The sequence below is a fragment of the Tarenaya hassleriana genome, unplaced genomic scaffold, assembly GCF_000463585.1.
Source record: "Tarenaya hassleriana unplaced genomic scaffold, ASM46358v1 Cleome9, whole genome shotgun sequence".
Taxonomy (NCBI): Eukaryota; Viridiplantae; Streptophyta; class Magnoliopsida; order Brassicales; family Cleomaceae; genus Tarenaya; species Tarenaya hassleriana.
In genome coordinates, this window is record NW_010971389.1 from 4,040,380 (window position 1) to 4,068,348 (window position 27,969).

Here is a 27,969-nt window from a genome sequence, read left to right on the forward strand (position 1 = left end):
AGCCTGTCTGTTGGAGGAATGAAATCTGACCCTGAATTTGGTTCCAGTGGCAGGACTTCTCCATCAACCCTTGAAATTCCGAAGTCTCAGGATAATACTTGGGGTCCGAGGTCAGGTTCAGGCACAAACCTTCCGTCCCCTACTCCAAATCAAACCATGTCTCCAACCGCAGCAAGGAGACGGAGTTATGAGAGCAGATGGTCCCCGACTCCTGCTCAGGCGCCTGTCCAGTCGACTGTTCAGTTAGCAAACTCTTCTATTCCACCATCTGCCACAAATCCAGTTTCCGCCAGGCCTGATGTCCCAATGACTCATCTTGGTCCTGCTATGGCTCTTCCATCTCCGACACCGGGTGGCCTAAATCAGGGCCGGGGAACCATGCAGGCCGAGAAACTGGATTCCAGTGGTTCTACTCAGATTCCATCTCATGGTTACCGGGGCAATGCTCCATCTTCTTCCCAGAGTTCCTCCCCATCTTTCAATGCAGGAACTCCAGGTCTCTTCCCTGCACAGTTTCAATCCGGTATTCCTCCATCTGATTCATGGAGGGTTCCAGTTCCGATTCAACCAAACACTCAGGCACCTGTGCCACTGAACCTACCTTGGGGCATGAATGCAATGAATAGCAACGACCAAAACGCTCCACAAACGCAGGCTCCGGCGATTCAAAGCAGTGGTTGGGGACAGATGCCTGTAAATCCGAACATGGGATGGATGGGGACCCCGCAAGCCGGAGCAAACCCGAATTGGGGATCTTACAGTTGGGGAGGGCAACCGCAGGTGTATCCTAATCCCGGGTGGGGTATGACAGGTCAAGCTCAAGCTCCAGTGAATACTGGCTCGGGTAACGGACCGAAAACAGGCAACGGAAATCCGAACTGGGGTTCGATCAGCCATGGCCCAACACCAGGTGGTGCTGCAGCAATGTGGGGAAACAAACAGAACCAGAACGGAGGAGGAGATAGTACTGCTGGTTATGGTTGGAACAGAAACTTGAATGGACAGAGAATATGCAAGTTCTTCAGAGAAAATGGTTACTGTAGGAAAGGAGCATCCTGCGATTACATCCATAACTAAGTCAGTCCTTTAAGTTTTTTTTTTTTGGGAGAGGTTTTAGGACATTTTGATGTATATAGCAATCAGTCTTTTTGGGGATGTTTCTTCTGAATCAGTAGGTTGTGTAATGTATGTCTTACTATACACATTATGAGTTAATAATTTCTTTAGCCAATAATTAAATCTAAAACATCTCTAATAATAAAGGCCAGAAAACCCGCATGCGATGGTTATCTCTTCCTTAATCTAAACATCAATTGGGTATCATCTCGGAAGAGAATGCCTTTCTTCATTGTTTGCGGTTCCCGGTGATATTGTCAGGTGACAAGTAGCGGAGTGCAAAGGCAAAACTGGATGGTGGTTCCCTTACGAATGTATTGAAAGACGAGAACCAGCCGAAGTGTTCGGAGGTTTATGGGTGAATTTGTGGAAGGGCAGTCACCTTGTGTTTCTGGGTTGAGAAAAGATGAAGACTGAAGTGAAAGGCAAGAATACCAGTTCCCAATTCGGGTTTGTGTCGCCTGGAGTCGTTCGGATGCCGATGTTAACGATCACGAGGATCAGGACTGGCGATTTCTGGTTTCGAAATCCGATTCTGATATGACCGAATCCAGAGTTCATATATTTGCGTTGAATGGACAATACCAATAGAAAATCACGAGCTTGTTAAAGATTGTATCACTTCAAAGTACATAACAAAAAGGGGAAGAAAATAAGTACCTTAATCTGAACTTTTACCCTCACAAAACTCTGAAAAAAAAACATGAGGAACACAAAAAAACAACTTGGTTCATGGTATCTTCGGATTCAGGCAAGCATACTTAGTTGCCTCCGGTCATCCATCCATGATCTTCGAATAGATTCAATTCCCATGAAAACTGAAAAAGTTCTGTCACAAGAGGAGGAGAAAGAGCGACGATACATTACATAAAAAAAATATGAACAAGCATTTTCCGCTAGATGCAGAAATCGTATATTCGTGATGATTTATGTGACCTAGTCGAGGGCTTTTACATCGGTTACTCCTTCTGTTGGTTTGGATTGAGATATGCCAAGACAATGGCCAGTATAACGATGAGCATTACGATCTGCATTTCAGGTTAGAGAGAAAGATCGGTTAAGGAAAAAAACAAAAACAAAAACTGAGATACCTTCAATGGTGATAGATAGTGATAGATGCTATGCTAACTTACAGTGAGAGGGTTGAATCGTGATTCATCGGTGATGAAAGATTTTCTGGACAGAAGAAGCAAAGATTCATCACAACCAAAACTAAAATGTTGCAATGATTGCTTCCTATTTCTGAATCCTAGGAAGATTTGATATATAACTATGATGCTTTTTATTCATATTTCATAATGAAAGGTTATAGTTTTACAAGGAGAACCGATGTAAAGATAGCTACGAAAGTAATGATGTATTCAAAACATATAAATCCATAATGGACGGAGTCTAGACCCGCGGAAATATTTCCTAATTTTCCAAACCGAATACAAAAAATAACCCAACAAGAACAAAATCCCAAAATACCCAAACATAAAACAAAACCCAAAACTCTGGCAAATTCAAGATGACCTTAAGGGATTAAAACCGAGCAAAGTTCTGGCGAATTCCGTGAGTGAACAGAGATAGTTATTACAGAAACGAACAAGAGACTGTACCTCTTGTGAGCTCCAGAGTCTATACAGATTTTCTGGACAGCTTCAATCCGGCTTAGGGTCTTTGAGGCATTCGGATCGTTCTTGTCAACCTAAATACATACAAATGCATGATATGCATATAATAGTACATAGCTTTTGTCAGGAGACATCAAAACAAGAAAAATGAAATTCTGCCCGGCTTACCTTTGTTTTCAGCATGGGAGAAAAATCGTAGAACGCACCATAGACATCAGTCATTGTGTTCGTCCGATCCATGACTTTAGCCGTCAGACCTATACACATGAACAAATACGGGATATTCCGGAAATTAGCTTTAAGATTACATTGCTTGCTTGGTTTACTCTCAAGCCAGTTTTAGAATGAAAAAAAATCGAGATTTTTCCTCGTCATGAAAACATACTCTTCACAAAAATATTACTTTTTATTTCTGATTTGACAATTTTCATACCAAAATATCGAATTAAGTAATTGAAAAGTTGTTAAATATTGTCTTGAGAGAACACTAACTCAAGACAAGAATCTTACCACGCCTCATCTTCACTACGCCTCTAAAAACTTCTATGTTGTCATAGCATAATGCAAGTGTCCCGATCGCCATGATCTAATCACAGAAACAAATTCAGACAATTTAGCGTTAGCTTCAAAGACATTTGATGTGAGAACATGTAATAGTTTATTTAAATAACCTGAGGGATGGCACAGAATCGAAATATGGCAGGATCTCGCAACGAAGCCATATACTTCAAGCAATCTTCAATGTGTGTCAATGCATTAGTGACCATATCATTCAAACATTGCACTGCTTTGTTCGAGTTTTCCTCATATTTCAAGTCCTACATCATGAAATTTTTATTCAAAGTCTTATCATAAATCTTGCTCCTTGAGTTTAACATGAGATATCATATATGTATGCACCTCAAGCTTGTCAACATATTTGCTCCATATCTGGCGAGGCCAAAACATCCGTGATTTTGGTATCTCGTTAATGTCCTCGAGATAATCTCTAATAATATTTGTTTTCTGCAAGTTTGGACCTGTATTAGTCATTTCATAAAACAAATTTCCAAATGTTGCAAACAAACTTCGTAATACATTGGTGTTGCACCTGTAGAAATAAACCCATTGAATTGGATAGTTGCTCCCAATCTGGAGTCAGAACTTCCAAATCCGAGGCAAGGAAAAGCTTTGACAAACCTAAACCGACCAGTCCAGCAACGTAGTGGCAGTATTCATCGTAATCATCAATTGTTTCTACCTGTCATGTACCAGAAAAAAAAATGGTCAGTGCCAAAATATTTCCATATTTACACGTATGTAACCATGTCGATAACTATGAATACTAGCTAAACACCTAAATATCCAAACTGAATGGATGAATAATTTCACGAGATCCATTTAAACTCGGGCTGCGTTCAATTTGCGGATACGAATACATCATCCAGCCATGAAATATCCATGTACCGTACAGAAATAAAGTCGACTGTCGTAGAAATAATAAGCGTGAAATTTTTTAGACAGAAACGGAGACCATACTGTGGAAAATGAATCAATAATAAAATCAAACTATGGAAAATGTTGTGCATCACAAACCTCCTTACAAATGAACTTGGCCATTCCTGCACCCATTCTTCGAGTAATATCCTCAATAGCATTTTGATACCTTTACATACAAAGGATTTAAGTTAGGGGAAAGAATGGAAATTAGTACAATCTTTAAGCTGAATAAAGCTTGGACAAATTCCATACATAAGAAAAGTGAAAAATCAACCAAACGTACACAAGTCACAAGCAACATAAAAAAGGAGCGGAATTGCATAGAGCATATATAAGAACTAACCCTTTTTCAAGTTCTAAAAAGGCTGCTGAAAGATGGTGGAATTGATCCATTAGAACCTTGTAGTCCTTTGTGCCACCTAAATGGGGAATGAAGATAAAGTAAGCATACCAAAAACTCAAATAATGACCCCATATGCAATAAAAAGAAGCCAGGAGATTCATGAGACTTGCATGAAAAGTGCCAGTCACGATCGTATATGTGACGGTGGAAAGCTATCAGTATGGGAACCTTGACATCAGTCGGTATGCTCGTATCATCCTCTGTAGAATAGAAACAGTGCATATTAGCAACAGGGCATGACAACCCGAGAAACACATCAATGAGTTTCTTCAAGGATGCCGGGTGATCAAGAAGGAAGATTTACACGACACAGAAAACATTTTAAAAGGGGAAGATCAACACGCTCCACTTCTGCAGATTTTGGAAATGGCAAATGCAAAAGCTCCATCAAATATTCGATTATGTTAGAAGCATAGTAAGCAGACACTAACCAACGGTATCGAGGGCACGGAGAACAAGGTAGAACACACATACCTACAAAAGAACAAAAATTAAACGACATCAAATCCTATAGAAAAAAAAAAGTACTGCAAGAAACACGTGTAGAGGATGGCATATAACTATGGCACAAGGAATGCGTTTGCATTACACTGATCCTAGTAAAATTACTACAAGAAGCTTATATCATTCATATCTAAAGAACTGAGCTTGGAAGCCGATGTAGAAAGATGAAATCTGATCCAAACAAAACATGGCAAAAATGAAATCAAGAATCAATTTCAAACAATATAAACAGATTTCCGTCAAATTTTCACCGGAAAACAACAACTTTATATCTTACACGGATCCCAATAAACACCAAAGCTGGTTGGTTAACCTCTGCAACAAAAAGGAAACTTAGGGAAGAAACCAAATATCGCCCATACCCACAGGGATTATAACATCCAGACATTCGGATTCTTCCACGAACCCATTAACCTCCACAATCAAACACGTCAATCACACCTACAGGGACACCGATACACACGCGCACATATGTACGGACGGATACGTACGGCGTTTCGGAGCTCGGTACCCAGTTGCTGGATGACGAGAGCGAAGCTTCTCGAAACCTTGTGGAGCATGGAGTAGCAGAAACCCCAATGGGGCTCTGGTGGGATCTGCTTCTCCGCCTTTTTCGCCGCCATTTTCAACTTCAGAAGCGGGTAAAATTCATCTGGGTGCCTCAGGATCGCCCCCAAGTTCCTCATTTTTTTTCTTCTGATCGCTGGAGATTCAGAAACCGGAGGAAATTTTTTCTTCTTCTTCTCCCTCCTCTGGTTATGGATCTCGATTTCGATTTCGAAGTGACAATGCAGGAACTTTTTGACCCAAAAAAATCAGACTTTTGACGATCGGGATTCAAACAACTTTGAATGGAGATTTCGAAAAAAGGTGAGACGAGGCAGGAATCCCTCACCTTCTTATAGATCGGAAACGATGCGCTGACACTGATGTCTTTTACATTTATACATAGTAAATTTATTATTAATCATCCAATATAAATAAATAAATAAAGATGTTTATTTGTGAGAAAAAAATAATAATAAATAGGAGGTTTAGGTAAGGGTGGGCATAAATAATCGAAAAACGGATATGCGTCGGATATTAGTTTACTAGATTTTCGATTTTGAGTTTACTCGTACTTTTCAAATCCAAATTTAAATCCAGATTTTTTAATATCCAATCTGGATCCAAATTCAGAAATAAAATTTTTAAAATCGAATTCCCACGGATATATAATTATAAATAATTATATTTTATATTTATATAATATATTTATAAAAAATAATTGTTTTAAGTTAAATAATTTCATAGTTTTTAATATTATCTCAAAAAAATTAAATTTATTATTATTTATCTTTTATTATCTAATATTTTTATAGTAATTCCTTCATTTTTTGAAATTTTATATATAAATATTATTATTTTTAAATAAATCTAGATCTAGATACCCGCGAGTACCCGATTATTATTTCGGATACTCGTATCTGAATACTCGTAAATCCCAAATACCGGATACAAATCTTATAATTAAATAACTGAACCTTCCAGATCCAAATCCAAATAACCCGATTTTCTTAGGTATCCGACCCGTACCTATCCCTAGATTAGGTGGGTAAGGATGGACACGCATCGAATATCCGCAATTTTTTAGGTATCTATATCCATATCTAATATTAAGTTTTATTATTCGTATCTGATCCAGAGTTTTCGGATATCCGTTATTTTAAATATTCGCAAAAACTAGTGAAATTCGTAAATATCCGTATATATCATAAAAATAACAAAAATGAAAAATAAAAATACTAAAAAATCTCAAAAAACACAAATAAAATATATAACATAATCATCTTAAACCAAGTCAATAACAAATACGTACATAATTCAGCACATACCAACATATTCAAAAGAACAAATGAGTTCCACTGTAAGTTATGATAGTATGAATCAAAGTTTAGAATTTTTTTTTGTGTGTTGGAAAAAAGGAAAAGAGACAAAGAGAAGTAGCAATTTGTTCTAGGCCATGATCAATACGAGAAAGAAATTGACAGGCATGGAGAATCACTCGTTCTATTAGTTTTCCATAAAGAAGAAGAACGAAAAAAGAAATCGATTTCCTTTATCAAAATGATTTGAAAGAAGCTAATCTCCAAAAACTTAGAAGACGATGAGTCTGTAACTTAGACCATTGATTGTCCGGATCTTTGGCGAAAAATCTGTCAAGAAAGACAGTAATCAATCAATAAAGTAAACAAATCGAAGAAAACGAAAGAGAGAATGTGACTGTCAACACAAAATGTACTTACCAGAGAATCAAAATGAAATTCCAGTAAAGAATTTCTCAAATGCAAGATGAAGAATAAAAAAACAAATTGATGAATTAATTTCAAAGAGAAAGATGAATAGATAAGTTGAGAAAGGCGGATGAGGTAAAGAAAATGATAACTTCCACAAACACAAACGGCGTCTTTGGAGAAAAAAAAAACCTAATCTACTGTTTTTATTTATTTTTATTCAAAATGACCCCACAATCATAACTATTTACGAATCGGATTGGATATATCGAATAATTTAGTTTTGATATTCGTATCCGATCTGTATCCGACAAATATTTTATAAGCCATATATGTATCCGATTTATAGATTTCGGTATCCAACTTTTTAATTCGGATATGGATTAGTTCAGTTTTTCGGATAATATGTCCACTCCTATATGTGGGCATGAAACAAAATTTATGTTGATACTTAAATGTCTCGTAAGAACACGACAAACAAATTATATTGACTCACATTCACTATGTACTATAATATCTGAAGTATGAAGTGTTGAACACATGAATCATATACTTATTAATAGATCAGTTCGAATTTTATTTATTTTTTCCTTTTCCTCTAAAGTTTATTATTTTATTTGATATTTTTATATTTTATATAATATATGAATTTTTAAATAAGAAAAATATTATATAGGCTTCCTAATAGTCGTGACTAAAATAATTGTATTTTTAATAAAACTAAAGCATTCAAATAAAAGTTAGAACTTAGAATATTTTTCCTACGGTAAACATAAATACCACACGTCCATAGAAATACAAGCTTCTACATATCATCCGGATTCGATTTTGACCAATAAACTTATTAAAAATATACTTTACCAAAAAATATATATTAAAATATCGGTTGAAAATAAACAAAATTGACAAAAAAAAATATACCACATCATTATCATGATTTTATTTTATTTTTTTAAGTAAAAGGAAACAAACCAAAAGAATTCAAGACTACTAAACTCTTTATTTATAAAAATAAGTATCTAAACATTTTAACCGAAACTATTCTATTTAAACTTCTAAATATAAGCTAATTACAAGTTGAGATTTTTTCTCACTTTTCAGTATAAAAATATATAAATAATTCTTAAAAAATTAAAAAATATATATAACCTCTAGCCAAAAGAAACCGATTAATTTTGTCATATTCGGTTTGTATTTGACTTCGGTCAAAAGTTGCACCTTTAAATAGTGAAAAATATGGGAAAAGAAGTTCCTAAAGTAACCATGAGTTTTCCGTGGCGTTTTAATTAATTAATTAATTAATTAATTTATATATATATTATTTTAATACCAATTTTGACAACTCCAAATCAAACCTTAAATTTCATTATAAAAAATAATGAATTGTAATGTAATCCTTTCTTGTTTACATGCTATGTTCACGCCTTCACGGTGGTCATATGTTCATTGGCTCATATATATGGTAGCAACGGAAAAATATTATCGAATCATATGTTACATATACGTTCACCTTATTAAACCTTGTCCAAAAATGAAATCTAAAAAGAGGTACCATTTTTCAAAAATATAAATGTATTTATGTAAATATAATGACCTCAAGGCGAATAAATTCAATTGGTTTTATAGTTACTGATATGCGGTATTATCAACATCTTGTATCTTAGCTACAATGTGGAAAGTTGAAAATTTTAAATGAACTCCTGAAGTTTTTATATCCTTATATCTACTCTTAATAATAAATATATATATATATATATATATGGTGATTGATCACTAATAAGAAATATTAACTTACAAATATTAACTTACAAAGTTGGATTTGAGTTTATTTGATCAAAACGGATCTAGTCCGTAAGAAATTCGGTCCATAGAAGATTCTAGAAATCTTGATGAAAAAACTGCAGATTAATGAGAGAATATTCTTAATTAATTACAAAATCATATCGTAATAAAATATATAAAAAATCTATTGATTATGTTAAGTATCAATTAAAATAATATTAAATAGAAATCTGATTGATTCTACAAATTAATATGGGATACTTCATCCACTAGTATATAAATAGAGATCTTAGTTAGATTATTTCACATATCACAAAAAAAACATTAAGCATTCACATCTCTACTCATATCTCTCTCTGAGTTCGTTTGGTATTCGGAAAAGCTTCTCTTGAATACGCGATCATTGTATCATGAAAGTTCACCATCCTCTAATAACCTCAAAACTTTAGAGATGACACAGATCTTGACAATAATATTTTATTGTAGATACTTATCTGAATCGTTCGAATTGTCGTAATTTTGCAGTCGTCAACAACCGATGTCCCAATAAAAATGATATTTTTTTCATATGCATTTCACAAAGCATAAATTGAAGAAAAACGAATGTGGACTTACAAATGAGTGGGCTCTTACAATCACGCTATTTTCAACTCTACAAAATCATGTAAATTAAAATTTTAGGATATTTTCGGGTTTTGAATATAGATTCGATTTCACTCTCCATCAAGTCTGTATTCTTTTGGATGATTTATCTATTTCACTTGGTTTGCATGATATTACATAGAGTCGGAATTTATCACCACGTCTGATGAAGAAATGTGGCTGAGTTCTCATTGTTACAAAAAAAAAATCACACTTCTATTAGACCAATAAAGACAGTCTTGAATGCTACAAATATGGATTAATTGATGTAGTTTTGTTCCTCATGCACCGAACAACCGTTTTCTGACGAATTTCAATCACTTCACAAGGATTTGAGGATAGAATAATTTTGTTTGTCCGATTGAGAAACGCGTTTTATCATTACGCGAAAGATACAGCATCGAACATATGATTACGAACCACCTACCTCGTTGAGGATTGTTCTTAAACGCCGTTAACGTTGTGCAACAGACAAACGGAAACTCTGTCCACATACTACAAGGAAACAAAGAGACAGATCGAGGAACAAAACTCAAAGCCCACACATCAAACCAAATCCCAAACGCAAGATCTTAGATTTGGTTCGCTGTGTGAGCTCTCTCTCTATCCCTCTTGTTCCCCTTCTTCACTTTATTCTAGTTTTCAGACCTGCAACACACGCGCATATATACACATATTGTATGCATGTCATATGGATCGCTGATCAAGGGATCTGATGCAATTTCCGACAATGACGGTTTTGGCACTGTCGTCCGGACCGCTTCGGTGAGGAGTGAAGTATACGGCGGCATACTCTTCCAGCGGGTAAGCCATTCGTTCGAAATGTCGGACCAACTCACCTTTGCCCTAAATACGAAACATAGTTATAACACTAAATATGGTTTAGAGAGAAAAAGGGTATACAACATTTTATAATATGTTGCTTTTGTATGCCCTAATTATATCAATGTCCGTGTGTATGAGTGTATGAGGACGACGAACATGTCAACATCTAAAATCATTAAATAATAAAAAAGGAAAAAAAATAATAAAATCTTCTGACTGATTTGGTTCTACAGACTTAACTCACACTCAAAACACGTCATGCTATCTATCACACGTAATTGAAACCCTAACTTCGTTTTATTTTTTCTTGTTTCAACGTATTAAGTTGTACGATTTCTGTAACACAACAATTTGTGTATATATATATACACACATGACACAGAAGAAGAGAAAGAACGCTAGGAGTTATGGCTAAAATCTCATTCGTCAACTATATACCATTAAACGTTCAGCATGACAACTTCATTTATGCGTTCGTGTATACACACACATCCACATGCATATATATATATATACACACACACATATATGTATATAAATACCCTAATGAATATATATATGTAAAGGAGGTAATGATGAGTGCTGCAAAACCTGGATCCTAGCAGCCGCAATTTCGAGTCTTTTCTTGGAATTGAAAAGATCCCATGGCTTATGGTTGCATGCCTTCACGAACTTCCCCACAGATGCTGCCTTTGTGAAGTTCACGAACGCATACCCTTTGTTCATCCCACTCCTGCCATGCATTTTATTTTAATTTTCCATTTTTTTTATAATCAACGCTCATTGACATTGTTGTCTTTTTCTTTTGAATTAAGCATCAATCAATACGGCAATATGGCTTTTGTGTACATAATCATTGACCTCGAGTTCCAAGATCGCTAGCATTTATTTCTCTACTAATAGTGTAATGATTCACATAGATCGAAACTGCCCCGGTTCCATGGGACACAAACGTACCCGATCTATATTTTTTTTTCATTTGTTCCGATGAAGATCTTGATTTATTTGCAAGGTTATATATAGAGTCCGATATATACATATATTCACTTGACAAGATGATCAGAATCAAAATGCATAGACATAGAAAGGAAATCAAACTCACTTGAAATCTATGGGAAGATACAAGAAATCGTATGCCGAGAACACGAAGTCCTTCGCTTCATTCCGACCGGACCTTTGGAGTTCCACTTTCTCCTCCTCGTTCATTTCTTGGACATGCTTGTCCAAGAACTCAATTATAAGCTCTCGCCTGAAATAAAAGAGGACCCACCAATCACAGGGTAACGTATATACACATATACAATACACGTACACATTGAGATACGAACTAGGGTTACGCCCTTTAAAGAAGATGCATGGATACGAAATAACTACACAAGATAATATGAACATACAAAAGAAAGTCTTGATGCACGTACGTATATTTATTGGGTATGTTACGAATCATCACCGTCGTAACATCAGACTTCCACCACGTTCTTCGTCGGTTCGTACCCCAACGACCGCGACCGCGACCGCGACCGCGACCACGGGCATGCCCGGAATCACCAACCCGACCACATCTCATCCCAGCAAAGCATCTCCGGATACTCGGGTCCGGTTCGATTGTCATCGCCGACGCCGTGGTGATGTGGTGATCGTGGGGGAGCTGCGGCGGCGGAGGCGGTGGTTGTACGGCGGCGTAGTGTCTAGGGTTTATAAAGTAATTACCATGTGGGTGGTGGTAGAGTGGAATACATGAGACGGGGGCTTGAATAGTTATCCTCGCCGGTGAGGTGGCGTAGTACGGCGGCGGGGAGTATTGCTGGTGCCAGTACAAGTGGTTTTGGACGGTGAGTTCTACTGGGATACTTGGTATGAATACGGCCGCCTCCGGGTTCAGTCTGCTCCTGACGGCGGAGCCTCCCCCGCTACTTGCCGGAGATTGATCAGTCCAAGCCATAGGTGATGAGAGAGAGAGAGAGAGAGAGAGAGAGAGAGTCAAAGCCGTCCAAGAGTACTTAATGCTCCTAAATAGGTGTATTATATTTTATTTTATTTGTTAGTAAATGGGTATATATGTGTGTGTGTGTGTGTAAGCGGTTTAAGATAGGAAATAATTAGTAAGAAGCGATTTCATTTATGTGTAATATGAAAAAGAAGCCATATGATACTCGAATATCATTACATTACTTGTAGTGAAAAATGATCTGAATCAGAATGGTAATTAAAAATCGTGTGTTTTTATTTTTATAATTATATTTAAACTCTAATCTCAATGGTTTGTATAAATGGTTCAACACTTTTGTTTTAGTTTTTTAAAAAACTTTTTACTGTTTTGTTGTATGCTGACCCAAAATGAATGGGATTATTTTGAATAGGGGTGGTCATTTCGGGTTTCGGTTCGGTTTTCGGTTCGGTTATTTCGGATTCGGTTATTTCGGTTATAAAAAAATCATACCCAAACGGTTATATAGATTTAATCGGTTCGGTTCAGTTCGGTTTCGGTTCGGTTCGGCTCGGTTTTTGCATAATAAAATTATAACCAAACGGTTATATTTTTCGATTTATTCGGTTCGGTTTTAGATCGGTTCGGTTCGGTTATGATATATTTTTTTAAAAAAATTATTAATCCTACATAAATTTCAAAATATCTATTTAAATAAATGCACAAAATGATTAATCATGTAAAATAAAATTATAAAAAAATCTAAAAACTTTAATAATTAGGATAAAAATTAAAAACATTACATTTTATGGTTTATTGGGTGAAATATATAAGGTTAAAAGTGAAGTATAAAAAAAATAATACTAATAATAATGAGGATAAAAATTAAAATATTAAAAAAACTCAATAACCGTTCGGTTAACCGCGGTTATTCGGTTATTAACCGAACCGAACCGAACCCGAACGGTTATTCAACTTCCTCAACCGTTCGGTTATTAAGCAAATAACCGAATCGAACCGAACCGCTCTTATTCGGTTCGGTTCGATTCGGTTATTCGGTTAATAACCGAAATGGCCACCCCTAATTTTGAATATATAAGGTTTATAGGTGTCTGTTATTATGCCGTTTAAGAGACCTCGTAATATATTAAAAACATTATGTTTTTAACTCTGATAAGTGTTTAGTCATTTCCAATTTACCAAAATAAATTAATTGAAATTGAAATGCATAAAGAGTAGAAAAAACAGGATTTCAACAATGATTACAAACCGTCAGCTACTACATGGACTGTCATGTCCTAAATAATTATAGATTTTCAATTTAACATATGGTCGACTTACTATTTCTTTATTAATTACAAAAATCCTAAATCCCACAATTAACAAACAAATTAATTAAGCAAAACAGAGCTATTTTTTGTTTATTGGAATTATAGTTAAGTTCGGGTTCAAATTTTATTTAGCGTAGCAAATTTATTTCAAGTACAATATGTATCGAGTGCAAGAGTGTATGTACGCACGTACATACATATGCATGTATATATGTATATGTATGTATGTGTATGTACGTATGTACGTATGTATGTATGTATGTTAGGATCGTGTGAAGATCCGACGGCGAATGTGGGCTTTGCATTTATTTAAGACAAGACGTTCTTTCATTTCACCTCCTCCGTTGATCATTTCGTTGTGTCAACAACGTTGCCCGTTGGATGGTGCTCATTCTCTTCCCAAGTTCTGATCCAACGGTTGAGATTAATGCGACGTGGAGAAGATTTTTTTTTTCTCGTTCAACAGAGTAACACGAGCGCAAAGAGGAGAATTTCGGTTATCGAGAGGCGCATGGCATACCGTTTCTAGACAGATCAAACGTCTCGTAGTACTTCTATATATCCTTAGAACGGCACGCATTGTTTGTTTTCCCTTATCCCGTTTTCCTCGGCAATCATACGCATAGAGCCAAAATCCCAGCCAAAACCCTAAATCTCGCGCTCACTTCACCAGCTCCGATCAACTTCTCCCATCTAACTGTTTCGTTACTTAAGTAGAGAGCAGAAATGGCGGTGAAGATCCGGTTCATGCGGTTCGGTTGCAAGAACCGGCCTTTCTTTCGAATTGTCACCGCTGATAGCAAATCGCGAAGAGACGGCAAGCAAATCGAAGTCTTAGGTTTTTTTGATCCGTTGCAAGGTTCTCTCTCGGAACGCGAACTTATATATATGTATATCGATGTATTGGGTATATCTGAATCTGCGTGGTTTTTTCCTGTGTCTCTCCAGGTAAAGAGGAGGGCAAAAGAGTGTCTCTCAAATATGACAGAGTCAAGTATGCTCTCGAACTTTCGTTTCATTTTATGGTTTGAAAATCTATCTTTCTGTAGTTTCTCCTGGATGATTTTCATTTCTTCCACATATGTGTCATGTACAGGCCTTTTTGTGTATGTATGTTCATATTTGGGTGCCTATCAGATGTTGTGGTCATGATTGTTCGGTGATTACTGAAACACGAATAGTGGTTGGGTTCCCCTGAACACTACCCCGAAAGTTCAATCTGATGGTGACTATGAAGAATTGAACTGTTATTGTGATATGGGTAGTTGCTTGAACAAGTTGGTTTTGTGTTGTCGAAAAGGCGAAGAACATATAGAATCGGGCATGGAATGGTATATATATGGCTTGCTTAGCGCCTTAGACTGTCTTTTCTTGTTCCTCGATCATTTTCCTTTTCCCAGGGATTGAAAGCCAATCCTTGCGGTCTTGATGCCAATCAGTTCTTAAGCATTTTTCTGAGCTAAATTGTTGCTTGTTTGATTCTTTGGTGGACTCTTTGTGTTTGAGAATACATTACTTTGGTATAGTAGTAGTATGCTATTTTAGTCCATTGCTAGGATTGTCTTCGTCTCCTTTGCTCCTAGATTTTTGACCTGATAGAAGCCTTTTACCGGTTTTCAAAGCTGAAAGGATCATGCTTTGTGAAAGAAGCTACATATTGGTTTATCTTCGAGATAAGTTCTTTGACATGGCAGTCGACTGAATCATTGAGTGATGTAGAGGAACCCATGTTGAAACGCCATTGATCATATAGTTTCCTAATCTCTTAGCAACATTGCATCCTCTTCATGTTCCTTGTCCGGATTGTTACGATCTCTGTTGCTAAGCTTTGGAAAATCTTCAAAATGCTAAATTGTTCGAAAGAAGCTTGATACTCATATGTTTGGTGTTGCATCCAATTACCCAACCGACGTTTTGATTGCTCTCTCCATCCTCAAAATTGCGGGTTAATGCAGGTACTGGTTATCAGTAGGAGCACAACCAACGGATCCAGTCGAACGCATCCTTTTCAGGGCCGGGTTGCTCCCGCCACCATCTATGGTTGTCGTCAGCAGCAAAAAAGGACCGTTTGGTACGAACCCAGATGAACCCACGACAGGTCAAGCCCTGAACTAGGAGGATGGCCAAAGCAAGGGTTCTTGTCCTCAGTGAAACCAGTTCTGAAATCTCGGTCGGTTGATGCAAGGATTTGTGTATGGTTTCTGTGGTCAGTAATCAGTATGTGTATGACGAAATTGGTTTTTTTTCTTTCCTTCGAGAACTATTCCATGGACTCCCGATCGAATCTCGTGCACCTTTGTTGAAAAAAAAATCCTTTTTTTTAATGTGAAATGAAAGTTCATTAGGGTTGTGAAAATCTTAATCCGAAATGCCAAACATCATTAAAAAAAAAGAACCTTTTTTTTTCTCAAAATGAAAATCTGCCAACAAAGCTAAAAAAAAACCGGAGGAGTTCGGAACACCAAAAGAACCAGCAAGAGAGAGAAGTTCTTCTAATCAACTCGTTTTCAGCCGTTGATCTGCAGATCATATCTGAGCCTTTCGATCAAATTAAAACTGATCACAGCCGTTCATATACACACATTTTATCCAAGAAAAGGCTCATCGTAGGTGTAAGGTCCAGTAAGAGCCCAATGGACCATTCACATCCAATATAAATAATCTTATTTTGGGCCTTTTTCATATTGTGTTTTTTTCTCTAAAATATTACCTGTGTTACTTGGAGAATGGTTAAAACTTTCGGATATTTTAACATTATTTATCTACAAATCAGGGGGTCCTTGATATAATAATAAGTAACAGCACTTATCTTTATATGATAAGGAACGAGTGTCGTCTCAAATATTTTTTGGGCCTCTGATACGAAAATGTTTGAGGCCCTAACAATAAATAATTTAAAGTTGTGTACTAGTTTCTAGTCGTAATGTAAGCCATAAGATTTATCAAATTTAATTTTTTAAAGAATCTTTTTTAAACCCTATCTATCTATATATCTGAAAAATCCACGTAAACTTGTGAAAAACGCAAACAAAGGTTCATATTGGTTTTTGACTGCCCATTTAAAAAATATGTCCTTTTATGGAGAGCCCTAGAATGAGAAATGCAAATTAAATTCATTACCAAAAAAAAAATACAAATTAAATTACCATACACCGAACCTCCTATACACTTACACATTGATACTCTCTACATTTGTCTAACATTTTTTTTTTATAATGCGGAAGTTCATCGGGTCTTTGGCCCGACTACATCTCCCAGAGGACCGGGTAAGTCCATGTGAATGCCCCCCACGCTTGGATTTGAACCCACGATGAGAGCATGTTTTATGCCACCCAAATTTGGGTTTAGGGAATCAAGCATATATGCAGAATATATGCTAACTTTATATTAAAAAAAAGTAGCGGTATCCATCCCACAAATTTAAAATAGAATATTATATAATTTTCTATGCCATGCCAACCAACCGTGCGGTTATGTGACGAGATTGGGGAGAAATTAGATTGTTATTGAATGTGTGTATATATATACATTAAAGATAATAAGAGAACGAAATTATGAGAATATTAACAATGTTTATAATTATATAAAATATATTCTTATTTTATGCATTTTAAAGGGGAAATAACGTATATGCAAACCCATCTTTTCTTTTCTTTTTTTCTTTTTATTGAGATTATTGGTAGCAATTGATGCAATAAAATAATAGAAAAGGAGTCTGAAAGCCACTTTGGAATTCTTTCATTTAAGACATAAAAAATATTATTTATATCAGAGCGGACTTAAAATGAAATATTCTTTATAGAATATATTTTTATTTTTATATAATAACTTCAAACTCGGAGAGTATATTAGGTTTAAGAAAAAAAACTACATAATTTTGGTTAAAAATACATAATTCGGTTTTAAAAATGTTGACCGGGGTACAATACATAGTCTCGTAAATCAACATTTGGCGGGTTTAAAAGGACCATAATTTTTTTTTATAACTAGAAGGTGAATTGCATTTTTAGTCTAATTAAATATTCTATGTCTGGAATCAGTATTTAATTACGCAATTAATCGTATTCTTTTTTCTCTATTAGTGGAATCGAATACATAATCTAAGTAAAAAAGGACGATAATTCAGTGTTTAAATTTGGATAATTAATTGCTTAATCTTCTTATTTCCTCAACCTCGCTCTATTTTTATAGGTTGATAATCAAATCCTAACTATGCTTAATAGATGCTGCCAATAGAGGTTGCAAAATTAGCTTACGGAAACCCTAATTACAAATTAGACGACACCTTATACATAGCGACAAACACCAAATGAGACTGACAACCTTAAAATTTTGTATTCTTTTGAATGCTCCTTTTTACGTTACGTGTGGAGAGAACAGAAAATGTGACGCTAGTTGACAAAAACATGTGTGCTCTCTTCACTTGAAGCGAGTCATTATAATTTTTTTTTAATAATTATTGCTCTCTTTTTTTCCTATGTTGCTTGCTTTTTCTCTTGCGCTCGGGTTTTTTGCTTTGGTCCAAATGGAATTTACAAGTAAATTCAGGAGATTTTAGATTCATTTTCTTAAATTTAAAATTTTTAGCTTTTTAAATATAATATTATTTGATTTTATTCTATATTAAATTTTGATGCTATTGGAACTATAGTAAAGATCAAATAATGTTTACATTTTTTTTAGTTTTCATTTATTTTTAAAATTAATTTTATGTTTTTTAAATCCAGTTTAGATTCAATTTAAAATTTTAATTAGTTTTGTTTAATAAAAATTTGATTAATGCATTACTTGGGCTTTGTTTAGTCTAAATATACAGGAAAATGTAGATAATAATAATTATTGTGAAGAACCGCATACGTGCTTTGCAATATATATATATATATATATATATATATATATAAAGTTGCTTACTAGTCCCTAGCCTCGTTCAATTAGCCTTGCAGTGCAAAAACGTGTTGTTATTAGCATCTTAATCACTATGCACAAAAATAAATTACTCTAAATTAATCAGATGACAGGCTTGATTTAAATTAATGGTCACACGAAATTTAACCGGAGAAATGAGAACAATACAAAATATAATTATTTTGGTCGTTGGGGGAGTAAGAAAATAGAAAAAAAAAATTACTATATGGTAGAAACCTGATACGAAATAGAAAGCTACATGCACCTCTCTCTCTCTCTCCCCAATATATCTTATGGTTACAAATATGATCATTTTAGGAAAATAAATATTATATATGTAAAAAATATTCGTTTTTGTTTTAGTAAAAACACAGAGCATAATATAGTACTAATTTTCATTAATTTAATATGAATTAGTTTAAATGATTAAAACTAATAATGAATTGTGAATCGAGTTATATATATGCTAATAATATGTGCCTTTTCTTGTATATAAATGTAATGAACCGACAGAAACCTTGAAATAAGACTTGATCAGGCAGATCTGACTGATACCACATGTGTTACAATAATATATTTAAGAGTTTAAAAAAATCTTTTTTGAACCGTAATAATTATATTATTCCGTGCACATGCGTTTGTTCCAGATTGATTATAATTTGTTGCTCTTTTTTATTTATTTTTTAACCAACTCTTGTTCCATTTATTATATTTTATCTCTTTTTTAAATATTTTTTTCGCCTTTCCATGACATATTCCTAGCTTTTTAAGAGATCGACGGAAAGCAACGTATTGAGATAATTCGATATATATACAAATATAAATGTTGGTTTGCATTAAAATGCAACCCACAGCTTCATAGTTTTTTTTGTAATAATCCGTAAATTCAGAAATTTTTTTTGATCCGATTACATCTCCCACGTGATCGGAAAATGTCATGTGAATGATTTTTCTCAAGTGAAAATTCGAATCCGAATTAGAAAAGAATAGATATTTATTACCGATAATAAAAAAAGTCCAATATGAATGTTTTTTTCCGAAATGAAGATTCGAATCCGAGCTAAAAAGAATAAATATTTATTATCCTTTGAACATTCAAGCTTGATAGTATCAAACTTGAATGTAAAATGTAAAATATTTCCCACAACTTATTGAGATAATTCGATATATATACAAATGTAAAATGTTGGTTTGCATTAAGATGCAACCCACAACTTCATGTTTTTTTTAATAATCCGTAAATTCAGAAATTTTTTTATGCGATTACATTTCCCACGTGAATGATTTTTCTCAAATGAAGATTCGAATCCGAATTAGAAAAGAATATATATTTATTACTGGTAATCGAAAAAGTCCAATATAAATGTTTTTTTCCCAGATGAAGATTCGAATCCGAGCTAAAAAGAATAAATATTTATTATCCTTTGAACATTCAAGCTTGATAGTTATTACGATATAAATAGTAAATATTTGTTGATCAAATTATTACTCTTTATATAATATCTATGATCCATAATATACTCTTAAATACAAGCAGCATATATAATTATAATTTTATGATCATTTTAATTAAAACGAAACGAAACATATCTTTAAATATAAAACCAAGAAAACAAATACCATTTATACTACAAGAGAGCCTTTATTCCAACACACTGATTAAGATCCCCAACCCTAATTAACCTCTAAACAAAGATCACTGAAAAAGACCAAAAAAAAAAAGAAAGATAAACAGACCCATCTCTCTCTTCATCATGTCTGAATTCCGACAAAAAAAATTGATGGCCCATTTTGGGAATTCGAGAACTTTTGGTCGACAGTCAGTACTGTAATGCATCTGCAGAGGCCATGAGAGGTTGATTCAGGTAGAACATGTTCATGTTCATCTGGTTCATGAGCAAATCATCGGCCTCCGAATGATCCAGATGGTTCGAACACACACCATAGAAGCCATTGTTGTTGTTAGCCAATGCGATGATGTCGTTGAGAGAATCTAATCTGTTTTTGAGCTCGTCGAGTTGGGCTCTAAGAACAGCGTTCTCAGACTCGACTGTGAGATAATGCTGAGTTGTGATGCTGACACTTGTCACGATCTGGTGGTTCTCCTTCCTCAGCTGAGCGACCTGAGCCGTCAGATCATCCAGGAGTTTCTGTTTCCTCATCCTCGACCTCCTCGCTGATTCCCTGTTCGATATCATCCTCTTCCGCTTCCTCTGCTCCATCACCTCCTGCAGATCGTTGTTCTCATCTGACGACGTCGATGACGACGACTTCATCAATCACGCACACTCAGAGTAAAAAAAGTTTGCCGCTTTGTGATCCAAACGGGTGAAAGAGAGATTTTTATGGGTTTTTAGGGGGATTAAGCAGGACCCAGATGAGAAAAAACACGATTGAGGATATAACACAACAAGGGGAAATTCGAAACACGCTTGATTAGTTATTCAGAGTTCTTTTTTTTTTATTACTTATAACTAGGGTTTTATGGTGGGGAAACGCTTCAGAAATCATGAGACATAGTAGAGCCAGTAGAGGAAGACGACGGAGAAGGACTGAACAAGATGAGTCCTGCGCCTGATTGTGGAGTTTACCATAAACCCAGAGAGGAGGATTTCACTGAGAATCGGAGACATGTATCTCAAACATCAATAACAACAGATTCAGCATCAAGATTTGTGTTTTTTTCTCCCTCCTTTATCAATTTCTCCTGCAACTTCTTCACCTCTCCGTTTCCCCCCCCTTCGGAGAAAGAGGGAAAACACCCAAACGAGATGATACCTCAACGTTACTCTCCACCCTGCAAATGGAGGAAATCGGGGGGAGAAGGAAGGAGAGGAGGAGAGGGAAAAAGAGGAGGAGGCTGTGATTAGTTGGGAGACTGCATATATAGAAGAAAAGCGAGTGAGGAGGGTTCTTGCAACTTGACGAACAGCCAAAAAAAATTTATTGTTTTTAGCATTAGGGATTCCACTTTGGAGGAGATACTTAGGCGGAATTTCATGCAATAAAATAAAATTGGAATTAATGAGAATTTTCTTTTGTTTTTTTTGTAAGAATTTTAATTTAAAATAGTCTCATTTATAAAATAAAGAAAAACAGTGGAAAACAGAATACATTTATAAAAGGATGAAAATATTTTTTTAAAAAAAAACTTGACAAATGGAAGCAACTTGTATATTTATCCCAAATTTCCATCATAAGAATATTTCATTGTATGACAAATTTGACAATATTTTATCACGTGTAACAATCTCAGTGGCATAACTTCACATAATTAAAACCTACACAAAAAGCTATCTTGGCAAAATAATCGACAAAAGTTGGTAATGGTCGTTCTCGTACGGATTCAATCAAAGCAAAACTAAAAACTCATGGAATAATCAATTATTTCGATCTAATATTTGTCTTGTAAATAAAAAGTTGGAAAATCAAATAAAGAAAAGCAAGAACTTTGGTTTTATGGGATCGTGATTGGCATTCACTAGAATGGATATTTTTCGTTAAATTTTTGTTTCGGTTTAATTTTGATTTGATTTTTATTTTTTTTTAAACTATCTAGTCGATTTTATATAAAATTATGATTCCATTTAATTTAATTTTTTATTAATTTTATATATAAATCCAAACAATAATATTCTTGGATAAACCATAAACTAAATTTTTTTCCATTCCTATATTTTTCATAAGCAGCGGCAAAAAGGGAAGGGACTTATTTTAAAAGAAAAAACGAATTTGGAATTTAAGCCAACTTGTCTGCACAATCTGCCACCACCGTTGGTATTTAAATAAAACATATTAACAAATGAATGAATAAATAAATAAATAAATAAATAGAATATGTTTCTGCGGTAGTATTTACATAAAACATGTGTGTATTATTTACGTCGAAGAGGTTGAAGACGAAGCTGATGGGACACGTGGGGCGAGGAAATCATAAGACTACGGCGGATAGACAGCTGTTACCCACATCGACTTACACTCGCATTTTGTATTCAATTTGGTACATTTTAAAAAAATATTTATTCTTATTATTTTCCATTTGTTTCTGAAAGATACGAGAAAGCTTCCGTTTCAACTAGAGATTTCTGGTTATTGCCGGTTTGGCTCAATAACCGGTCCGAATGTGTTTGTTTAGGCATGTCTGCGAATGAAATAGCAGATGATCAACGTCATTATTTAATGTCGGTCCAATAAAAAAAAAACTCACATTATTGATCTTGGATGTTAAATCGTAGAGAGAAATGCTTTTGTCTCATATAATATTTAATGTGTTTTTTTTTTTGTAAACACTCTCTGATATATAACATTACCAAAAAGGATTAAGAGATGGGTACAAAATTTAATGCTCCATCAAATGTTATAATACTAATTATGAAATTCAACACCATCACCATGTAAAGACATATACATTGCCAAATACATAACACAATATCCATAGACAGAGAAGAGAACATCAGCCGATTCATCTTCCTCGTTATTTATTTCGAGTTTATATAACCAAACTACAGAGACACACACGCATACATACATATATATAGCTTAGAGTATTTTTTTTGTCTCATATAATGCTCTTGCTCGGACAAGCTCCGCTTATGCAGACGCATGTCTCGCCAGAGGTATGGACCGGCAAACAGGCCCCATCCTCGTATCCGAGAGATTCGCACGCCGCGTAACATTTCTCCGCTGCTTCCGAGCACGACACTTGGTCGCTGGGCAACTCCTTTTGGCAGTATGATCCCTTCGCCCTTTGCACCTCTATATATAACCAAAGAATCATATACACATGTATACATGTATGTAATGTATGTATGTATGTATATCTGTATGTACAGCATGGCTTACCAGTTGCAAGGAGAACGATGAGCAAGACGGCGAAAACAAGAGCAGATTTGATAGGCTTCGCCATCTTTCTGGACTATTTTCTTTATGCGGCCTTTGCTTGTTTACGAAAATGAAAGTCATGGTGTCGAAATTTATATGTGAAAACGATGGGTTCCACATTAGTAATTATTGGCTTTTTGGATCGAAGCAGATGAGTGGAGGAGGAAATCACACGTCCTGCATGGCCCATACTCCTTGTTACCTTCAATCATTGTCGGTAGGTTGTAAGAGGGTATATATGTAACATCATGTACACATAATTAGGGTTATCACATTTGTATAAATACTCTAATATTGATTAATAAAGTCAAGCTTCCTTTCGTTAGTATTATATGGTATCAGAGCTTTTCAAACCCTAAGGTTTTCTGATCCTTTTTGCTGCAGTCGCCGGCGCCGCCATGTCCTCCGATGCCACCTCCGCCGCTCGTCCGACTGAGACAGTCGAGACCTTTGATCCTACGAAACCACAGCAGCCGCTCCTCTCCTCTTTGTCAACATGAGCAACATCACCAAATTATCCAACTCCAATTATATCACGTGGAGCATTCAAGTCAAAAGTCTTCTCGAGGCTCACAATCTCGTATGTTTCATTGATGACTCAACTATTATTCCAGCGCCCACACTCCTTGTTGATGGGATCAGCCAAGACAATCCCGCTTTTGTTCCTTGGAAGCAACAAGATCACATGCTCTTCAGTACTCTCCTCGGCACGATCTTCGTCCACCTTCAACCGCTTATTGCTCGTTCCTCATGTGTTCGTGCAGCGTGGAACACACTAGCCGACACATACAGCAAAGCTTCTCGAGGCCACCTCCTTCAACTCCGCGATCAATTGCGACGCAGTGTCAAAGGATCTCAATCGGTTGGTGATTATTTTCGCTTTATTACCACCAAGGCTGATGAATTAGCTCTCCTCGGGAAACCGATGGATCATGAAGATATTCTCGAAGCAATCTTAGAAGGGTTGCCTGATGAATTCAAACCGATTGTTGATGCTGTCAATGCTCGGGATACTGCTATTCCTCTTGGTGAGCTGCATGAGAAACTCATCAATCATGAGGCCTTCTCGTGTCGGCTTCTGTATCCGTCGACTCCTTTCCGGTTTTAGCTCACTCTACATCCACCAGATCTCGTCCAATGCATCATCATGGCCACCGCCCGCAGTTTCGGTCTGGTCCGAGAGCATCGTTTCGTCCAGATTCACGGTCTTCTTCTCGTGGTTCTGGTCATCAGTCTTGGCATCCCGGTAACACTTCCTTCTCACAGCCTCGAGGATATCAGGGAAAGTGTCAGGCCTGCGGTGTTTTTGGCCATAGTGCGAGCCGGTGTCCGCAGTTCAGTCTTGTCGCGGCTTCTGCTTCCTCGGCGAACTCGCAGTCTTGGTCACCGTCGCCTCGTCCTTGGCAACCTCAGGCTCATGCGGCTGTTCATTCTCCTTATGAAGCCGAACAATGGCTCATCGATAGCAGCGCCTCACATCACATTACCACGGACTTGTACAACCTATCTCTACACAGCCCTTATACCGGTGGTGAAGATGTGGTTGTAGGTGATGGTTCGGGTCTCTCCATCACCCACACTGGTTCTCTCTCTATCCCTACTGCATCTCGTTCGGTTATCCTTGATAATGTTCTTTGTGTTCCTCGGATGTGTAATAATCTAATCTCAGTAAACAAGCTATGTACTGCTAATGATGTTTCGGTGGAATTTTTCTCGTCTGAATTTCAGGTGAAGGATCGCAGCACGGGGGCGCCAATCCTTCGCGGTCGAAGTAAAGATGGAGTGTATGAGTGGCCGTCTGTTTCTCCCAGTCGTGTGTCTCCTCAAGTCTTTTCTAGCTCCAAGACCACTTTGTCCGACTGACATTCCCGTTTAGGTCATCCTGCTTTACCTATTTTAAAGAGTGTCTTGTCTAAGTTTGAGTCGTCGTTGTCTCGGGAGTCTTCTTCGTTTGTTTGTCATTCTTGCAACAGTAATAAAAGCCGTAAACTTTCTTTTTCTTCTTCATCTCTTCATTCCTCGAAACCGCTTGAAATTATTTTCTCTGATGTTTGGACGTCACCTATCCTTTCGGTTGATGGATTTAAATATTATGTTCTCTTTGTGGATCACTTTACACGATATTCTTGGCTTTATCCTTTGAAACGAAAATCTGATGTTCGTTCTATCTTTGAAAAGTTCAAACCCCTTGTCGAAAATCGGTTTAATTGTAAAATTACTTCCTTTTATTCTGATAATGGCGGTGAGTTTACTGCCTTGTCGTCATTTCTTGCATCTCACGGCATTTCTCACCTTACCACCCCTCCACATACTCCCGAGCATAACGGCATTTCTGAGCGTCGTCATCGTCACATTGTCGAGACGGGTTTGTCTTTACTCATGCATGCGTCTTTACCCGTCATTTATTGGTCCTATGCATTCACCACCGCGGTTTATCTCATCAACCGTATGCCCACGCAAATTCTACACATGTCATCACCCTTTGAGTGTCTTTTTTCTTCTCCACCGAACTATGCGAAACTTCAGGTCTTTGGTTGTCTGTGTTATCCGTGGCTTCGCCCGTATACATCTCACAAACTAGAACCCCGCTCCAAAGCGTGTGTCTTTCTCGGATACTCGCTCACTCAGAGTGCTTATTTGTGTTTAGATCCGGTCTCATCTCGTGTCTATGTGTCTCGACATGTTCAGTTTTTTGAGTCTATCTTCCCGTTCTCACAACCCTCTCGCCTTTTGCCTCAAACCATGGTCGAGTCCGAGTCGTCTTCCAGTCTTGGTCCTCCTGTCCATCCCGTGTCTAGTTTCAGGCCGCCACTCACTCCTTCATCCTCAGTTCAGTCCCTGAGCTCCGGTCCTTCACCACCTGCCTTGCCCGACGTCTCGGAGCCCACCGAATCATCATCACCTTCCATTGCGCTTGCCCCTGACGTTGGACATGCTGCTCCTGCTCCTTGCAATATTCATCCGATGAACACACGCTCTAAGAACAACATTTCGAAGTCGAATAAGAAGTATGCCCTTACATCTTCATCCTCTCTTTCGGATATAGAGCCGGCGACGGTAGCTCATGCTCTCAAGGACTCTCGGTGGCGTGCGGCTATGGATGATGAGTACAAGGCCTTATGCCGCAACCACACTTGGGATCTTGTACCGAGTTCAGAGGCTTCGAATGTTGTGGGTTGCAAGTGGGTTTTTTGCATTAAGCGCAAACCTGATGGTTCTGTGGATCGGTACAAGGCACGACTAGTTGCCAAGGGATTTCATCAGCGTCCTGGCGTCGACTATCACGAGACTTTTAGTCCAGTTGTCAAACCAGCTACGATTCGAGTTATTCTAAGCCTTGCGGTCTCTCAGGGATGGCCTTTACGACAACTTGATGTCAATAATGTCTTTCTTCAGGGATCTCTGACTGAAGAGGTCTATATGGCTCAACCTCCGGGTTTTGTTGATGCGACTTCTCCTCAATCTGTATGCAAACTTAAAAAGGCTATCTACGGTCTTAAACATGCACCTCAGGCTTGGTATTCGGAGCTTCGGAATTTTCTGTTATCTAGTGGTTTTCAGAACTCAATGGCCGATGCATCTCTTTTTATACTCATCACGTCTGAGGTGCGACTATGTGTGCTTGTTTATGTTGACGATCTTGTGGTTACAGGCAATTGCCCTCGACGTGTCCAGTCCTTCATCTCGAATCTCGCTTCCCGCTTCTCCATCAAGGATCTTGGTGACCTCTCTTATTTCCTTGGAATCGAGGCATCACGTTCGGAGAAAGGGTTGCTTCTTACTCAACGTAAGTACATATCAGATCTTCTTGGTCGAGCGCACATGGCTGAAGCCAAGCCTGTCACTTCACCGATGGTGTCGTCTTCTCGCCTCACTGTTGTCTCTGGATCTCCTCTGTCTAATCCTACTGAGTACCGTGCGCTGGTAGGTAGTTTACAGTATCTATCCTTGACTCGCCCTGACATTTCTTTTGCCGTAAACAAGCTCTCTCAGTTCATGCATTCTCCAACTGATGAACACTGGCAAGCTGTTAAGCGCCTTCTCCGCTATCTTGTTGGCACTCGCGATCTTGGTATCTTCTTCTCGGCCTCGAACTACTCCATGCTTCATGCCTTCTATGATGCCGATTGGGCGGGTGACAAGTTTGACTTCAAATCGACCGGTGCTTACATTGTATATCTTGGCAGCCATCCAATCTCCTGGTCTTCGAAGAAACAAAAGGGATTATCTCGGTCCTCTACTGAGGCAGAATATCGGTCCGTTGCTTCGACAGCTGCCGAGGTTC

General features: G+C 36.8%; 5 protein-coding genes across 6 annotated transcripts in view; 2 read left to right on the forward strand and 3 right to left on the reverse strand.

Annotated features, from left to right (window-relative positions):
• LOC109116246 (zinc finger CCCH domain-containing protein 19-like) overlaps positions 1–1,077 on the forward strand; it is a 7,897-nt gene extending 6,820 nt beyond the window's left edge. The window contains 1 exon segment of the mRNA XM_019201347.1: positions 3–1,077. Coding sequence (XP_019056892.1) covers positions 3–1,077 — 1,075 coding nt within the window.
• Positions 1,078–1,678: 601 nt separating this feature from the next.
• LOC104804345 (squalene synthase 1-like) lies at positions 1,679–5,804 on the reverse strand. Of its 2 annotated transcripts, none has more exons than XM_010528613.2 (14): positions 5,610–5,804; positions 5,046–5,088; positions 4,725–4,814; positions 4,555–4,630; positions 4,308–4,377; positions 3,823–3,972; positions 3,633–3,737; positions 3,404–3,550; positions 3,243–3,318; positions 2,901–2,989; positions 2,718–2,806; positions 2,250–2,292; positions 2,071–2,144; positions 1,679–1,934 (listed from the first exon to the last, which is right to left on the reverse strand). In XM_010528613.2, the coding sequence occupies exons 1-13, from the start codon at positions 5,802–5,804 to the stop codon at positions 2,076–2,078; spliced, it is 1,242 nt and encodes a 413-aa protein (XP_010526915.1). In that variant the 3' UTR covers positions 1,679–1,934; positions 2,071–2,075. The 2 variants fall into 2 exon arrangements, with proteins under 2 accessions (XP_010526915.1, XP_010526914.1); XM_010528612.2 differs by having other exon boundaries at positions 1,679–1,945.
• A 4,698-nt stretch (positions 5,805–10,502) lies between these two features.
• On the reverse strand, positions 10,503–12,582 carry LOC104804553 (protein MEI2-like 6). Its single transcript, XM_010528864.1, has 4 exons — positions 12,059–12,582; positions 11,743–11,889; positions 11,232–11,373; positions 10,503–10,661 (listed from the first exon to the last, which is right to left on the reverse strand). The coding sequence occupies exons 1-4, from the start codon at positions 12,580–12,582 to the stop codon at positions 10,503–10,505; spliced, it is 972 nt and encodes a 323-aa protein (XP_010527166.1).
• Positions 12,583–14,517: 1,935 nt separating this feature from the next.
• On the forward strand, positions 14,518–16,242 carry LOC104804346 (30S ribosomal protein S16-1, chloroplastic). The gene is made up of 3 exons (XM_010528614.1): positions 14,518–14,757; positions 14,847–14,892; positions 15,854–16,242. The coding sequence occupies exons 1-3, from the start codon at positions 14,625–14,627 to the stop codon at positions 16,011–16,013; spliced, it is 339 nt and encodes a 112-aa protein (XP_010526916.1). The 5' UTR covers positions 14,518–14,624; the 3' UTR covers positions 16,014–16,242.
• A 4,158-nt stretch (positions 16,243–20,400) lies between these two features.
• LOC104804348 (bZIP transcription factor 11-like) lies at positions 20,401–21,618 on the reverse strand. Its single transcript, XM_010528616.2, has one exon. The coding sequence runs from the start codon at positions 21,077–21,079 to the stop codon at positions 20,624–20,626; it is 456 nt and encodes a 151-aa protein (XP_010526918.1). The 5' UTR covers positions 21,080–21,618; the 3' UTR covers positions 20,401–20,623.
• Between the last annotated feature and the right edge of the window lie 6,351 nt (positions 21,619–27,969).

Excerpts from the sequence above, each read along its gene's own strand:
- LOC104804553 (XM_010528864.1), bottom strand. The coding sequence starts at position 12,582 with ATGGCTTGGACTGATCAATCTCCGGCAAGTAGCGGGGGAGGCTCCGCC. Across the intron at positions 11,374-11,742 it reads TATCTTCCCATAGATTTCAA|GAGTGGGATGAACAAAGGGT; the intron begins GTGAGTTTGATT and ends AATGCATGGCAG. Across the intron at positions 10,662-11,231 it reads TTGCGGCTGCTAGGATCCAG|GGCAAAGGTGAGTTGGTCCG; the intron begins GTTTTGCAGCAC and ends TTTCGTATTTAG.
- LOC104804346 (XM_010528614.1), top strand. The coding sequence starts at position 14,625 with ATGGCGGTGAAGATCCGGTTCATGCGGTTCGGTTGCAAGAACCGGCCT. Across the intron at positions 14,758-14,846 it reads TTTTTTTGATCCGTTGCAAG|GTAAAGAGGAGGGCAAAAGA; the intron begins GTTCTCTCTCGG and ends GTGTCTCTCCAG. Across the intron at positions 14,893-15,853 it reads CTCAAATATGACAGAGTCAA|GTACTGGTTATCAGTAGGAG; the intron begins GTATGCTCTCGA and ends GGGTTAATGCAG.
- LOC104804345 (XM_010528613.2), bottom strand. The coding sequence starts at position 5,804 with ATGAGGAACTTGGGGGCGATCCTGAGGCACCCAGATGAATTTTACCCG. Across the intron at positions 3,551-3,632 it reads AATATGTTGACAAGCTTGAG|GACTTGAAATATGAGGAAAA; the intron begins GTGCATACATAT and ends TTCATGATGTAG. Across the intron at positions 2,990-3,242 it reads CGTAGTGAAGATGAGGCGTG|GTCTGACGGCTAAAGTCATG; the intron begins GTAAGATTCTTG and ends TCATGTGTATAG.
- LOC104804348 (XM_010528616.2), bottom strand. The coding sequence starts at position 21,079 with ATGAAGTCGTCGTCATCGACGTCGTCAGATGAGAACAACGATCTGCAG.